Source organism: Heloderma suspectum, chromosome 3 (assembly GCF_057233095.1).
Source record: "Heloderma suspectum isolate Gila_16-S chromosome 3, 16-S_ref, whole genome shotgun sequence".
NCBI classification, from domain to species: Eukaryota; Metazoa; Chordata; class Lepidosauria; order Squamata; family Helodermatidae; genus Heloderma; species Heloderma suspectum.
This window is the reverse complement of record NC_139460.1, coordinates 186,794,704-186,808,997: the sequence shown is the minus strand read 5'-3', so window position 1 is coordinate 186,808,997 and position 14,294 is coordinate 186,794,704. Positions and strand designations below refer to the sequence as shown.

At 43.6% G+C, this 14,294-nt stretch overlaps 1 protein-coding gene across 4 annotated transcripts in view; it reads right to left on the bottom strand.

The window, feature by feature from the left end:
* Positions 1-13,518, bottom strand: part of SEC24C (SEC24 homolog C, COPII component) — an 84,538-nt gene extending 71,020 nt beyond the window's left edge. For 3 of the 4 annotated variants that reach the window (XM_084845175.1, XM_084845172.1, XM_084845174.1), the window contains exons 1-2: positions 13,337-13,405; positions 1,097-1,300 (exon numbers count right to left, since the gene is read on the bottom strand). In XM_084845175.1, the coding sequence (XP_084701301.1) occupies positions 1,097-1,271 (175 nt within the window). In that variant the 5' untranslated portion in view covers positions 1,272-1,300; positions 13,337-13,405. Of the gene's footprint in view, positions 1-1,096; positions 1,301-13,336; positions 13,406-13,432 lie in introns of those variants that run through there. The other variant, XM_084845173.1, reaches the window with a different exon arrangement.
* Between the last annotated feature and the right edge of the window lie 776 nt (positions 13,519-14,294).

Genomic DNA, 14,294 nt, shown 5'->3' with positions numbered 1-14,294 from the left:
TCTTTCCCAGCATCAGGGTCTTTTCCAGAGAGTTTTCTCTTCGCATTAGGTGGCCAAAATATTTGCGCTTCAGCTTCAGTATCTGTCCTTCCAATGAGCACTCAGGGTTGATTTCCTTTAGGATTGACTGATTGGACCTCCTTGCAGCCCAGGGGACTCGTAAGAGTCTTCTCCAGCACCACAGTTCGAAAGCATCAATTCTTCGGCGCTCAGCCTTCCTTATAGTCCAGCTCTCACATCCATACATTACTACTGGGAAAACCATAGCTTTTTTTAGACGGACCTTTGTTGGCAAGGTGATGTCTCTGCTATGATAATTGATATCAGAGGACAAGCTAGCACAACTTATCCTGTTGATTTCCAGTCATAGATTGATAACAAAGATTCACCTCCAACAGTAGAGCTGCTACGTTTTATTTCCTCTTGATGATCTTACTGGGCAACTCAACCCACTAAGCAACATTGGAGAAACCAGCTCTCCTACAAATGCCTGCCAACTTCACACCCTCATGTTTCCAAAGTGAAAAGGCACACCAACACTATCTTTTTCTTAAGCACAGAGAAACATTAAATATGGCGAGCTTGCCACCTTTAACAACCACTCCCATTTCAAAATGTAAAGTCTTGCTTGGCAACTAGCCTGGCAGAGGCCTATACCTTAATCTCTACTCCTTGAAGTGGCCTTCCAGAAAGTTCTGTTGCCACAGAAGCTATTTTCTTCACAGCCAAATTTGGTGAAAGGGCTTCCACTTGCTGACTTATAATGTAACATTTGCAGTCTACCAAAAAATTCGGGTTAATAGCAGCATTGCATAACATGCAGCCCCATGTGCAACTATGACACTGCATTGCAAATAGAACCATTCCCAGTCAATTTATGAAATAAGGGTATTCACAAGTTATTAATCATGAAGGAGTCAACTACTAAAGACTTTTCCCTACGACATTCATAAATACTTAATAATGAATATTTTAATGCATTCTTGAATTTTGTTGGGACCACCTTGAAGGCACTAGAGAGCTAGTAAGCAAGGTACATAATTTTAAAAGGGGGAAACAAACATGCTGTTGGCCTTCAAATACCAATTAAGAATACCTTGTGGGGGACCCGTCTGCTGATATCCTGTCATTGGACCATTGTAAGCACCATATTGAGAGACAGGTACACTCGGGATTTGTTGCCCTCCATACCCAGGCTGCAGGTAGCCTGCATACCCAGGCTGTGGTTGTCCATAAGGTGGTCCTGTGTGAGTTTGCTGGTTTATACTCATTGTGTTCACATCCCCGAACTACTCTTCACCTGCAAGGAGGAAAAGAGAAACACATTAGAAACTATAAATCAAAACAATATTTCTTACAACAGAAAGAGTAGACAGACGCTGGCATAATATTTCTCGCAATGCTGGTCGGTGTGCTTGTTGTTATCTGAATTAAGCATTGGCTTACACAAGCACAATGTCATTAGCATTAGCACTGAGGCACAGCTGGATACTAGCCTTTGAAACATACATAAATATTGATTTGACGGACTGGGAGCCGGGAGATCCGGGTTCTAGTCCCCACTTGGCCATGGAAGCTCACTGGGTGACTTTGGGCCAGTCACAGACTCTCAGCCCAACCTACCTCACAGGGTTGTTGTTGTGAGGATACAACGGTGAGGAGGAGGATAATGTAAGCTGCCTTGAGTTCCTTGCAAGAGGGAGAAAGGCGGGGTATACATGCAATAAATAAATAAATAAATAAATAAATAAAAATGGTTTCCATTCATTGAAGAATTTTGGTTCCTGCCATCTACCATCTCTCAACTTAATAACCTAACTGATTTTCAATGATTGTGCTGTCAGACTTTACTGATCCACTCTTTACATGTAATTAATTTTGTATTTTTCCCATTTTTGCTATTTGCTGCAGTCAACAAATAAGCTATCTATGGTTGATGTATTTTAAGTACTTGAGAATAGAAAAGTTCTAACAGCATTGTTTTTAGATTAAAAGTCAAATCATATCCAGTAATCCCGTTTATATCTTTCTTCACTGTCTCCAAAATGTTCTAATCTTTAAGCATAATCACCACATGTGCAAATAACCAGTTGAATGCAATCCACATTTCCAACATGCAGAATAGTTTCTTCCATAAATTTTGTTAATTTTTACTGGCGTCAAAAACCAACAATAAATTAGCTTATAATTGTTTTCATTTAAATTGACAAAAACTGAATTTGACATCCCTCCTGCAAACAGACTTCCATTCGTCTTCAGTGTCTGATCCTATCGTTGTCTCCCACTATTTAAAAATAATCTTTTGTTAGATCTACACCCAGTAATTTACCATATAGCTTTGATAAAACCCTTAAGGATTTTTGCTTCCAATATCATTTTTTTTTTTACTTAAGTCAACTGAGTTCTCAGCCACTACTTAATCCACCAAGTATATAACTTTTATCTGCATGTACTGTAACCACTGTGGTTGATTTGGCACCAATGTCCTTTTTTTGATCACCCCAGCTTATACATTGCCCTTGTTTCAGTACAGAAGTGCAGAACATATTCAGCAGCAAAGGGCCGTGTGATGCTAGCTCGGGGGCCACATATGCACATGCATACACAACACCATCACAGCATAGCAAAATGAAATGCTAGCCTGCACAAGTGACAAAGGCCTGTTTGTAGCAAAGTAATTCTTTTTTTTTTGCTCCTACAAGTACTGGAGAAAATCCATACTACCAGGCAAAGTGCTCTTCAAAGTACAGGATTGCGATTGCCAAGTGAAAAATCACCCCAAAGTCATAAAACAGCAGCCAGAGCATCTGCTAAGGTTCAGGAGTCATACATCTGATGCTAAAAGGTAGTCAGGTTTCCACACCCAAAGGGCAGGTCCTCTGAGAGCAGCTGCTAGAGCATCCTTCTGAAAGCCAACCTCACAGCAGCTGATCAGAAGAGGACTTGATTAGAAAGGAGGAGGAATGAGGGGGGATCCATAGGGGGAGGCAATATCAACAGTAGCACAGGTGGTTGAAAGAACAGCTTAAAATTGGTGGGAGTAGAGGCAGATCATGGAGGAACTGCAAGCAGCCCAAAAGCCACAGGTTATGCACCCCTGCTTTCACATGCCCCAATATGGTGTAATATCATATTTTACCCACAAATAATTCTCACCAGCAGCAACAGAAAAGCTATTGTTATAAATAAAAGTTAAAGGAAAAGTCATTGGACTTTTCATTTTGTCCCATATACGCATAACTGCCATGATAGTTACGTTTTCATGATTCATTACTTCATTTCTAATTCTATGAAATCTCACTCTGTATGCTCAAGGCAATTTAGAAAGTGGCAATTTACAACTATTTTGTTCCAGCACTACCATGGTTTAAAGGTATCAGCTATGGTCCACCTTCTGATCTTTAATTTGAAAATATGGTATTTTAAATACTTGGGCATAACCCACCTTGTTGGGACTTAAGTCTTTGAAATATTGTTAGTACTACCCTGGATGTCTTATTTGATCATATAAAATTAGTATTTTTGGCAGGCTCACAGCTCTTTTACAGATATTTCAGCTGGCACCAAGGTTGATCCAAGGTGAGCCCCCCTGGAAAGAACATCCCACAACATGCCCCATAGACATGCAAGCTAGAACTGTATCAAGATACCAAAAACCAGAGAGATCAAGCAGAATCAGACTACCTCCGAAAGTAGGTCAACCACCAGGGCTCCATTCCAAACCCAGCTCTGCCCAAAGCTGAACTAATAGGGATACAGACAATTGGACTGACAAGTACTCAGTCAAAAACTCTGCAGAAGAATGGAAGATTAGAAACAAGGCAGTAGGTAAATAGGTCATCTGGGTTGAAGCAGGAGGTCTTAAAGTTTGGTCTCAACCTTATAGATTCATGAAGCCAATTCCACCTTACTAACTGTAATTAACCACAGAGGACATGAACCTAATGAACAACTGGCTGGCCGGCCAGATCCAGCATTCTGTCCATATGCGCAAGCTGTGCATGGTGAAATTCAAAACTACTGTGAACAGAGGAGACAGAGGTAACTTCCAGAGCAGTATTTGTAATGAGCCAGTGTGGTGTAGTGGCTAGAGTGTTGGACTGGGAGTCAGGAGATCCAGGCTCTAGTCCCCGCTCAGCCATGGAAGCTCACTGGGTGACTTTGGGCCAGTCACAGACTCTCAGCCCAACCCACCTCACAGGGTTGTTGTTGTGAGGATAAAATGGAGAGGAGGAGGATTATGTACGCTGCCTTGGGTTCCTTAAGGAGGAAAAAAGGCAGGATATAAATGTAATAAATAAAAATAAATAAATAAATGAAGGTGCCAGGGAATATAAGACAGGATGGATGTAAGTTATTTAATCTGTAAAGTGCCTTGCAAATACTCAGAGGAAATGCCATAGCTCATTGTAGAGGAGTTCGTGTAAACTGTTTCTTACTGACTGCCATAGCGGAGGCAAGCTTAGAACGAATGGGCTGCATCCATCTGAGGAACTGGCAAGCCATAGTTTGTGGAGGACCTAGCTAGAGGGTGCATTTGGCCATCTTATTTCATCTGGGGCTACTGATTCAGTGTGTTTCATCTCCCTCTCATCCAGGTAATATAAAGCTTGGGCCTGGACAAAGCCCGGAACCGAAGGGTGAAAGCACAAGGGCTCTTGCCCTGCAGCTCTCAGCCAAGGTAAGAAGCCAGCAGGAGGCATCTCAAATCAAGGTAGCTTGGAATTGAGTAGATCTAGTTGCCTGCTTCCAAGCAGCTGTCATTGTGCCAAAACCACTGAGAGCATATCCCCCTGCAGAGGGAATGTTTTTATCTGGGCTGTTAGTTGTGGGTTCTCCTAGTAAGAGCAAGGAGTGCCCAACGGTGGGAGGGGTGTTGACTTTCAGACCAAGCTCTGCTGAGAGCTGTGTTTGGGGGGAAAGTAGTCAAGGTGAGGGCTTGGTTTCTGCCTGTGACTGCACACCTTATATGTTTGATGGGTCTTTAAAACCATGCTCTTGCGGTGGTCTTAACTACAGAAGTTGCTTCTTTGTTTTCTGGAAAGCATGGGGTGTATGTGTGTGACTTTAAAGCATGTGTGTGCGGACTGTTTCATGGATTGGGATGTATCTGGATACGAGAGATGGGGAGAGAATGGGGTGCCCCAATAGGGGTGATTACAGGTTGGGGAAGGCATGGTACGGGGAGAAGGGGTAATCAACAGTTCAGAGGATATAGATGGGTGCTGGAGTCAGCACACCTTCCACTTCCACTTTTACTAACCTATGATCAGCTTGTTCCTAGGTTGTTATCATGACATCTGAAACCACTCTGTGTTGCTCATGGGTTAAAAAACCCAAAGTTAATCCATGGTTTGTTCTTAGGTTAACTCTGGGATGTTTAACCCACAATGACCCAAAGAGTCCAGGTTCAGACATCACACTAACAACCTATGAATGAATCACTCGTAGGTCATTTAGAAAAAATGGAAGCGGGGCTCCCACACGGTGCCGCGAATTGTGGGATATCTGCTTCCAAATGCCGCTGTTACGTGCACACAGGCTCAATGTTAATATTTAATTTAATTAATTAATTTCTATATCGCCCAATAGCCGAAGCTCTCTGGGCAGTTCACAAAAATTAAAACCAAACGGCACACAATAAAACAATATAAAATATATAGAAAATTAAAACCACAATATAACAATACAACCACAATAAAACCTAGCAGCAGTGCAGGAATTTGAAATACAGATTTAAAACGGCAAAGCAAAAAGTCTAGAAAGCTAAAATGCCTGGGAAAATAAAAAGGTCTTCACCTGGCGCTGAAAGGAATAAAATGTTAGGCACCAGGTGAACCTCACTAGGGAGCTCATTCCACAGCCAGGGTGCCACAGCAGAAAAAGCCCTCCTCCTAGTAGCCACCTGCCTCACTTCCTTTGGCAGGGGCTCACAGAGAAGGACCGCTGAGGATGATCTTAAGGGCCGGGCAGGCACATATGGGAGGAGGTGATCTTTCAGATAACCTGGCCCCAAGTCATTAAGGGCTTTGAATGTTAATACCAGCAGTGTGAATTGGGCCCTGAAATGGACTGGCGGCCAGAGCAGCTGAAAAAGTACTGGCGTAATACGAGCTCACTGGCCAGTCCCTGTTAACAATCTTGCTGCCCTGTTTTGGACCAGCTGAAGTTTCCAGACCATTTTCAAAGGCAGCCCCACGTATAACGCATTGCAGTAATCTTGCATCTGAGCAATGATCAAATAGGTTCATTTACATAGAAAAGCCTCCTTTAACTCCATGACCATATTCAGATGTCATGCTCAATCATACATTAGCATGACAAGAATGAGCCACAGCAAGCCTTGGGCTCACACACTCCTCCCCCTTCCTCTGTCAGCACAGCCATGAGGAAATCATTAGCTTTTGCTTCCCATTTCAATTAAGCACAGTTTAGTATGTCATCTGAATCCTCAACTGTGGTTAATTTTAACTGATTGGCTTAAATAAGCCAGCTTCATAACCCATGATTTGAAGGTGGCTTGTTTCAAACAAACCACAGTTAATAGTTTGTCGCTTTGGATAATACAACAAACTCTGATCTAACAAAAAAGAGAAGTGAAAGCTTCTGATCTCCTCAAGGCTGGACCAGAGGAGGAGGAGGGCAGAGTGCACAAGCCCAGGAGAAAGCTATGTTGTTGTTGTTCAGTCGTTCAGTCGTGTCCGACTCTTCGTGACCCCATGGACCATAGCACGCCAGGCCTTCCTGTCCTGCGCTCTCTCCCGGAGCGTGCTCAAGTTCATATTCATTGCATCCGTGATGCTATCTAGCCATCTCATCCTCTGCCGTCCCCTTCTCCTTTTGCCTTCAGTCCTTCCCAGCATCAGGGTCTTTTCCAGGGAGTTTTCTCTTCGCATTAGGTGGCCAAAATATTGGAGCTTCACCTTCATTATCTGTCCTTCCAATGAGCACTCAGGGTTGATTTCCTTTAGGATGGACTGATTTGACCTCCTTGCAGTCCAGGGGACTTGTAAGAGTCTTCTCCAGCACCACAGTTCGAAAGCATCAATTCTTCTGCGCTCAGCCTTCCTTATAGTCCAGCTCTCACAGCCATACATTACTACTGGGAAAACCATAGCTTTGATTAGACGGACCTTTGTCGGCAAGGTGATGTCTCTGCTTCTTCTTACTATGCTGTCTAGGTTGGCCATAGCTTTCCTCCCAAGGAGCAAGCGTCTTTTAATTTCATGGCTACAGTCACCGTCTGCGGTGATCTTGGAGCCCAAGAAAGTAAAATCTGTCACTGCTTCCATATCTTCCCCTTCTATATGCCAGGAAGTGATGGGGCCAGATGCCATGATCTACGTTTTTTTAATGTTGAGTTTCAAACCAGCTTTTGCACTCTCTTCTTTCACCCTCAACAAGAGGCTCTTGAGATCCTCTTCGCTTTCTGCCATTAGGGTGGTATCGTCTGCATATCGGAGGTTGTTGATAATTCTCCCAGCAATCTTAATTCCGACCTCTGATTCATCCAACCCGGCATTTCTCATGATGTACTCTGCATATAAGTTAAATAAGCAGGGTGACAATATGCAGCCTTGTCGTACTCCTTTCCCAATTTTGAAACACTCGGTTGTTCCATGTCTGGTTCTTACTGTTGCTTCTTGACCCTCGTACAGGTTTCTCAGAAGACAGGTAAGGTGGTCTGGTACTCCCATCACTTTAAGAATTTGCCACAGTTTGTTGTGATCCACACAATCAAAGGCTTTAGCGTAGTCAATGAAGCAGAAATAGACGTTTTTCTGGAATTCTCTTGCTTTCTCCATGATGCAGCGAATGTTGGCGATTTGATCTCTAGATCCTCTGCCTCTTCGAAACCCAGCTTGTACTTCCGGCAGTTCTCGGTTCGCATACTGCTGAAGCCTAGCTTGTAGGATTTTGAGCATCACCTTGCTGGCATGTGAAATGAGCGCAATGGTGCGGTAGTTTGAACACTCTTTGGCGTTGCCCTTCTTTGGAATTGGAATGTAAACTGACCTTTTCCAGTCTTGTGGCCACTGTTGAGTGTTCCAGATTTGTTGGCATATTGAATGCAGCACTTTAACAGCTTCATCTTTTAGGATTTTAAATAGCTCGGCTGGAATACTGTCATCTCCGCTAGCTTTGTTGTTACTAATGCTTCCTAAGGCCCACTTGACTTCACTCTCGAGGATGTCCGGCTCAAGTTCAGTGACCGCACTATCATGGCTATCAGGGACATTCAGATCTTTCCTGTATAGTTCTTCTGTGTATTCTTGCCACCTCTTCTTCATCTCATCTGCTTCTGTTAGGTCCCTGCCTTCTTTGTCCTTTATCATGCCCGTCTTTGCACAAAACGTTCCCTTGAGATCTCCAATTTTCTTGAAGAGATCTCTAGTCTTTCCCATTCTGTTGTTTTCCTCGATTTCTTTGCATTGTTCATTTAAGAAGGCCTTCTTGTCTCTCCTTGCTGTTCTCTGGAACTCTGCATTCAGTTGGGTATATCTTCCCCTTTCTCCCTTGCTTTTCACTTCCCTTCTTTCCTCAGCTACTTGTAAAGCCTCATCAGACAGCCACTTGGCTTTCTTGCATTTCTTTTTCTTTGGGATGGATTTCGTTGCTGCCTCCTGAACAATGTTACGGACCTCCGTCCATAGTTCCTCAGGCACTCTGTCTATCAGGTCTAATCCCTGAAATCTATTCCTCACCTCCACTGTATATTCATCAGGGATATGATTTAGGTCATACCTGAACGGTTTAGTGGTTTTCCCGACGTTCTTCAATTTAAGCCGAAATTTTGCAAGAAGCAGCTCATGATCTGAGCCACAGTCAGCTCCAGGTCTTGTTTTTACTGACTGTATGGAGCTTCTCCATCTTTGGCTGCAAAGGAGATGGTCAATCTGATTTCGATATTGACCGTCTGGTGACGTCCATGTGTAGAGTCGCCTCTTGTGCTGTTGGAAAAGAGTGTTTGCTATGATCAGCATGTTCTCTTGGCAAAACTCTATTAGCTTTTGTCCTGCTTCATTTTGTACACCAAGGCCATGCCTGCCTGTTATCCCGGTGATTTCTTGACTTCCTACTTTAGCATTCCAATCCCCTATGATGAAGAGGACATCTTTTTTTGGTGTTAGTTCTAGAAGGTGTTGTAGGTCTTCATAGAACCGATCAACCTCAGCTTCTTCGGCCTCAGTGGTTGGGGCATAGACTTGAATTACTGTGATGTTGAATGGTTTGCCTTGGATTCGTACTGAGATCATTCTATCATTTTTAAGATTGTACCCCAGTACTGCTTTTCCCACCCTTTTGTTGACTATGAGTGCTACTCCATTTCTTCTAAGGGATTCTTGCCCACAATAGTAGATATGATGGTCACCTGAATTAAATTCGCCCATGCCTGTCCATTTTAGTTTGCTGATTCCCAAGATGTCGATGTTCAATCTTGCCATCTCATGTTTGACCACCTCCAGCTTACCTTGATTCATTGATCTGACATTCCAGGTTCCTAAACAATATTGTTCTTTTACATTTTGTCAGAACTCTCTGCCATGACCTGTCCGTCTTGGGTGGCCCTGCACGGCATAGCTTATGGCTTCACTGAGTTACGCAAGCCCCTTCGCCACAACAAGACAGTGATCCATGAAGGGGGGAGAAAGCTATACTTGTTACCATTAAAATAAACTATAGTTTGTTGTGACTTCTGATACAGGCCAATTGTATTTGGTTGAAGGTACTGATTTAGTTTAGAGATTCACTGTAGGTGAATGAGGGGAGGAGCTGTGGCTCAGTGGCAGAGCACCTGCTTTGCACGCAGAAGGCCCCAGGTTCAATCTCTGGCATCTCCAAATAGGGCTACGAAGGAATCCTGCCTAAAACCCTGGAGAGCCACTGCCAGTCAGCGTTGACAATACTGCCCTAGATAGAGCAATGGTCTGACTTGGTATAAAGCAGTTTCTTATGTTCAGGTTATTTAATATTAACCAAGATTCTTTGAGAGAAACTTAGTATTTACATATTTTAAAAAAATTAAAAGTCAGATTTAAATAAAAAGATCTGTTTTTTTTTTAATCAATGATTTCTATCCACCCTGGATCCTAACCATTTTTATTCAGAAGTAAGTCCCATTCATCCTAACAGGCTTACTTCTAAGATGATTGCAGGAGAAATGAGCCCTCCTTTGCTGGTTTGTAACTAATAACCTCTCTGCTATTGAATATGCTAGAAAGTGGAACTTCTTTTACAACAAAAGACTATTCTGGGGCCAGTACTTATAGCAACATTTGGTGAAGTACAGAAGTATTAAACATCTAGGAAATGAGATTCTTCAGTTCATCCTAGAGGTAATAAAGTTTATAATACACATATATGCATTATATATGCATGTAATATAATGCATAAAGAATAAATTGAATAAGTTTATTCAATTCATTGAATATTCAATTTATTTATTAAAAGAATAAAGTGTTGAAAACAAGTGTGACCTATTTGCTCCTACAAACTGTACACCCAAAACCTTAAGCTCACAAACATAGTGCCTATTGAGTTTACAATACTGCCTGCTGTGCATTTGGAAACTCATGCTATTTGGTTCTAAACTATAGTTAGCACAAAAGTAGACCATAGCTTGGTCTGAATTGAGGTACTGGTTTGTTTGTTTTTTAAAAAAGGGAGTCATACTGATAGTATACAGTGTTTGCTTTCACAAAAATGTGTTCTAATGTTGTATCTTGGTTAGCAAATGAAACTACAACAGGGGAATAACTCCTGTGCTACACCAGCATTTGCAATACTAGAGGACAGCTGGCGGCATCCTGTGATCGAATGGCCATAAAAATAGTGGTCTGGCATTTATTATGTTTATTCTTTGTTCAGCATGCTTCTTGCTCACTGTCCTTTCTCCACCTCAAGTATATAGGTACCAGTATGTACCTAGCTACATATGAGTGTGCAATCATACCAGTATGCTGTATGGTTGGTGTGCAGCACAGCACTCCTTGTGGACCTTTTGAGCTGTGGACTTTTGACACCTATATTTCTGAATTAATGTTCTTGTTTTGTGATCACCAAAGTGCAGTGGGAAGGGGACGCAACGAGGTCCTTTTGACAGATCGAGTTGTGCTTAGTGTTGCTACTCACTTGTCCCATCCTCACCATGTCCCTTCTCCACCTCTAACATGCCAAGACTTTAAAAGGATGCAGTTGCATCACTCCAGTTGCTACACCATTCCAACATCTTGTAATGATGTTACAACTATTACAACAATCCTTTTCTGTACATCTCTGACCTTGCACAGATCACCACAGGAGAGGACCACTAGACCATAAAATAAGTCCATTCCATAGAGTTTCTCCTTATTCTTAGGTCTTTTCCAATAAACTTGGAAGGCCAAGAATATGCAGATTGCCAGGCCTGATAGAGAGGGAAATCAAGGTAATATTCACACAAAACAAGGGACTCTTAACGCCTGGTCCTAACAAGCATCGCTGAGTAAAGAAGCTACTGGTTTTGAGTTCTATACGTAGCTAATGCTGCAGTCCTAAGCACAACTCATCAACTCCAGATAAATGTGCTCTACCTTCGAGGGGGAAAAAGGGGGCGACCATGATATGCTTTGAAATCTTGAAAAAAGTTAGCACAGGGTTTAAACAAAACAAACAAGGGAAATATTCCATTAGTCTTCAACACTAGTCAGCAGAATGTGAGGATAAATACAGCCACAGATGTGAAAGTATACAGGAAACAGGTGAGAAGAGAAACAAGTCTGTTGGCTAACTCCTGATCCAATTCAAGTACAAAAGCAAGATGCCAGACATGGTGGTGAAAATAACATACTTGTATGTTGCTTTACAATGTACAGAGTTTGCCTGAAGAAAAATCAACTCTAAAAAACACTCTTTGTGAGAATGCCTAGAGACCAAGCATGATACAAGCAGAAACAGGAAATCGATACCTCTTTAGTTATTTGCCAGTGTGCTTCTGTGATCCATTAAAAGCCACGTGAGCATGTGAGCCAGGAAGAACCTCATTCAAATCTAATCTTTGCTTTAAATTTACTAGGTAGCCTTAGGTAAGCAGCCATCTCTCAATTGCAGATGAGGGTGGGCGATGCCTATTTGCCTAAGGCCACCTTAGGAGGAACTCAAAGCACTTTGAGAGCTCCAAAAGCTGTGTCTAAATGGTAAGTATTACTACTAATCCTGAAGAAAGACTCATCACAACATATTTTTTGTTCAAATACAGCCAGAATGGTCTACCCCACCTACATACATACAATATTGGGGACAAACTAAAACAAATAACAGTGCTTACACATAGGGAAACCATGAATGCCCATAGGGAAACATAAGCTTCTACCTGCCCATAGGTAAACATAGGCTTCTACCTGCCCATAGGAGGATCCTGGATGCTCATAGGGAAGCACAGGTAGAAGCCTATGCTTCCCTATGGACAAGTAAAAGCCTGTGTTACCCTGTGGGCACTCAGGATCTTCCTATGGGCAGGTAGAAGCTGATGTTTCCCTATCGGCATTCATGTGGGCAAGTGCTGTCATTTGTTTTACTATGTTCCACAATTTTGCATTACCTCCATTTTGTCCTTGTCAAGCCTGAATTTATATGTTCAGCGGAATCAAGGAGTAAAGCTTTTTCCTGGATTGCACCACTCTAAGCTCCAGATAGAAAATTGGAATATTCTCCACAAACGAAAACTCCTTGCATACAGAAAATTAGCATGTCAAAGAAAGAAGTTCAACTTAGCTATCTTCCCAGAACATTATTTGTTCTATATTCAGAGTCTTTTTTGCGAGTTCTGCCACAGACCATGTAAAGCAACACCTCATCTACAGTATAGTCCAATAAAGGCTTAGCCGCTTGGTCTGCTGAATGTATAAACTGAGCCTCAAAGGCACACCCATCCGCAACCATCCATCTCACTTGTAAACAGAGCACAGGTCAAACTGAACACCCTGACGGCGCTGTGTAAAGGGGGGGGGGGCACTGCATGCCATTTGTTTCCTGCTGCTCTCGCTTATTCCCAATCCAAATTAGTCAGGAAAAGGGGGGCAGTGAGACAAGGAGACTGCGCTCCTTCGCTCGCCGGTGAGAACGAGCCCAGGCCAAACTGGGTTTCCGCCAAACACGGAGAAGTTAAGCTGGAGTTGCATCCATGGTGGTCGGAACAGGGCCGGGGGAGACCAGGGAGTAGGCCCGGACCAGGCCAGACGCTCCGCGGGCGGGGGCAGCGTCTCAGCGTCCAGCGCAGTATCCCCATTTCATCACGGAGGGCCCTCTCGCCCCACCCAGACTCTCCCCAACTAGCTCGACCCGGCCGCACACTCACCATAACCGGCTATTCGCTGCCGATACCGCCGCAGATGCCTACCCACCGTTGGCGCCGGCTTCCGGTTCCTGGGCCCGTCCCTCAACCCTCACTCACCGGAAGCACACACCCTCCGCCTGCGTCGCTTTTCCTCTAGCTGCCACGTCCTCACTTCACTGACATCCCTACCCAGATGCCGACGCAGGACCCGGATGCTGCACATGGGCGATAGAGGCACAACGAGAACGGGACGAGGAAGTGACGATTGCAGCCTTCCGACCCATCCTGGTGCATCTCCTTGAGTTTCTCCCGACTCAGCGGAAGCGTTTTCCTAATCAGGTGTCTTCGACCTTTGGACGCTTGACTGGGCACTGATTGTGTTATCATAAGATACCGGGATGGTGGGCGGTGCTGCCGCAGTAGCAAATAGTCCTGTTTCTCGCGGAGGCGGCCAACCTTTGTCTGGGATGCACCAGTTCAGACTGCAAGTAGGGAGTGGCGTGATGGAATGTTGCTTTAGAATCTCCCCCCCCCCCATCATCCATGCAGGTAGCATGTTGAGGAAGAGGCAAGGCCTCTTCCTGGCATCTTGGTTATCTCCGTATAGGGCTTATAAGGCAGGATGGGCTTTCAGAGGAGTATTATGTCATGTGACACCCCCCCCCACATCTGAAGTGGTACAGCCCAGACGAAGATTCACTACCTCAGAGAACCAGGAGGAGGCAGTAGATGGGGTCACCATAGCCAGCAGGCGATAAGGTTGCTGCCTGCTACCACAACTCCAAGAGGCCCATGAATGTAACACCCAATTCCTGGCTCACACATACATGAGAATCACATGATTTCCCATCCGCTGATTGCACAATACCCTTGATGATTGCACTTGACTGTATTAAATGATTCCCATTCTGTACCAGTGGTCTTACACGTGTATTTGAGGTCATTCAAGGTTTTTAGAACTTTTTTAAAAAAAATGTTG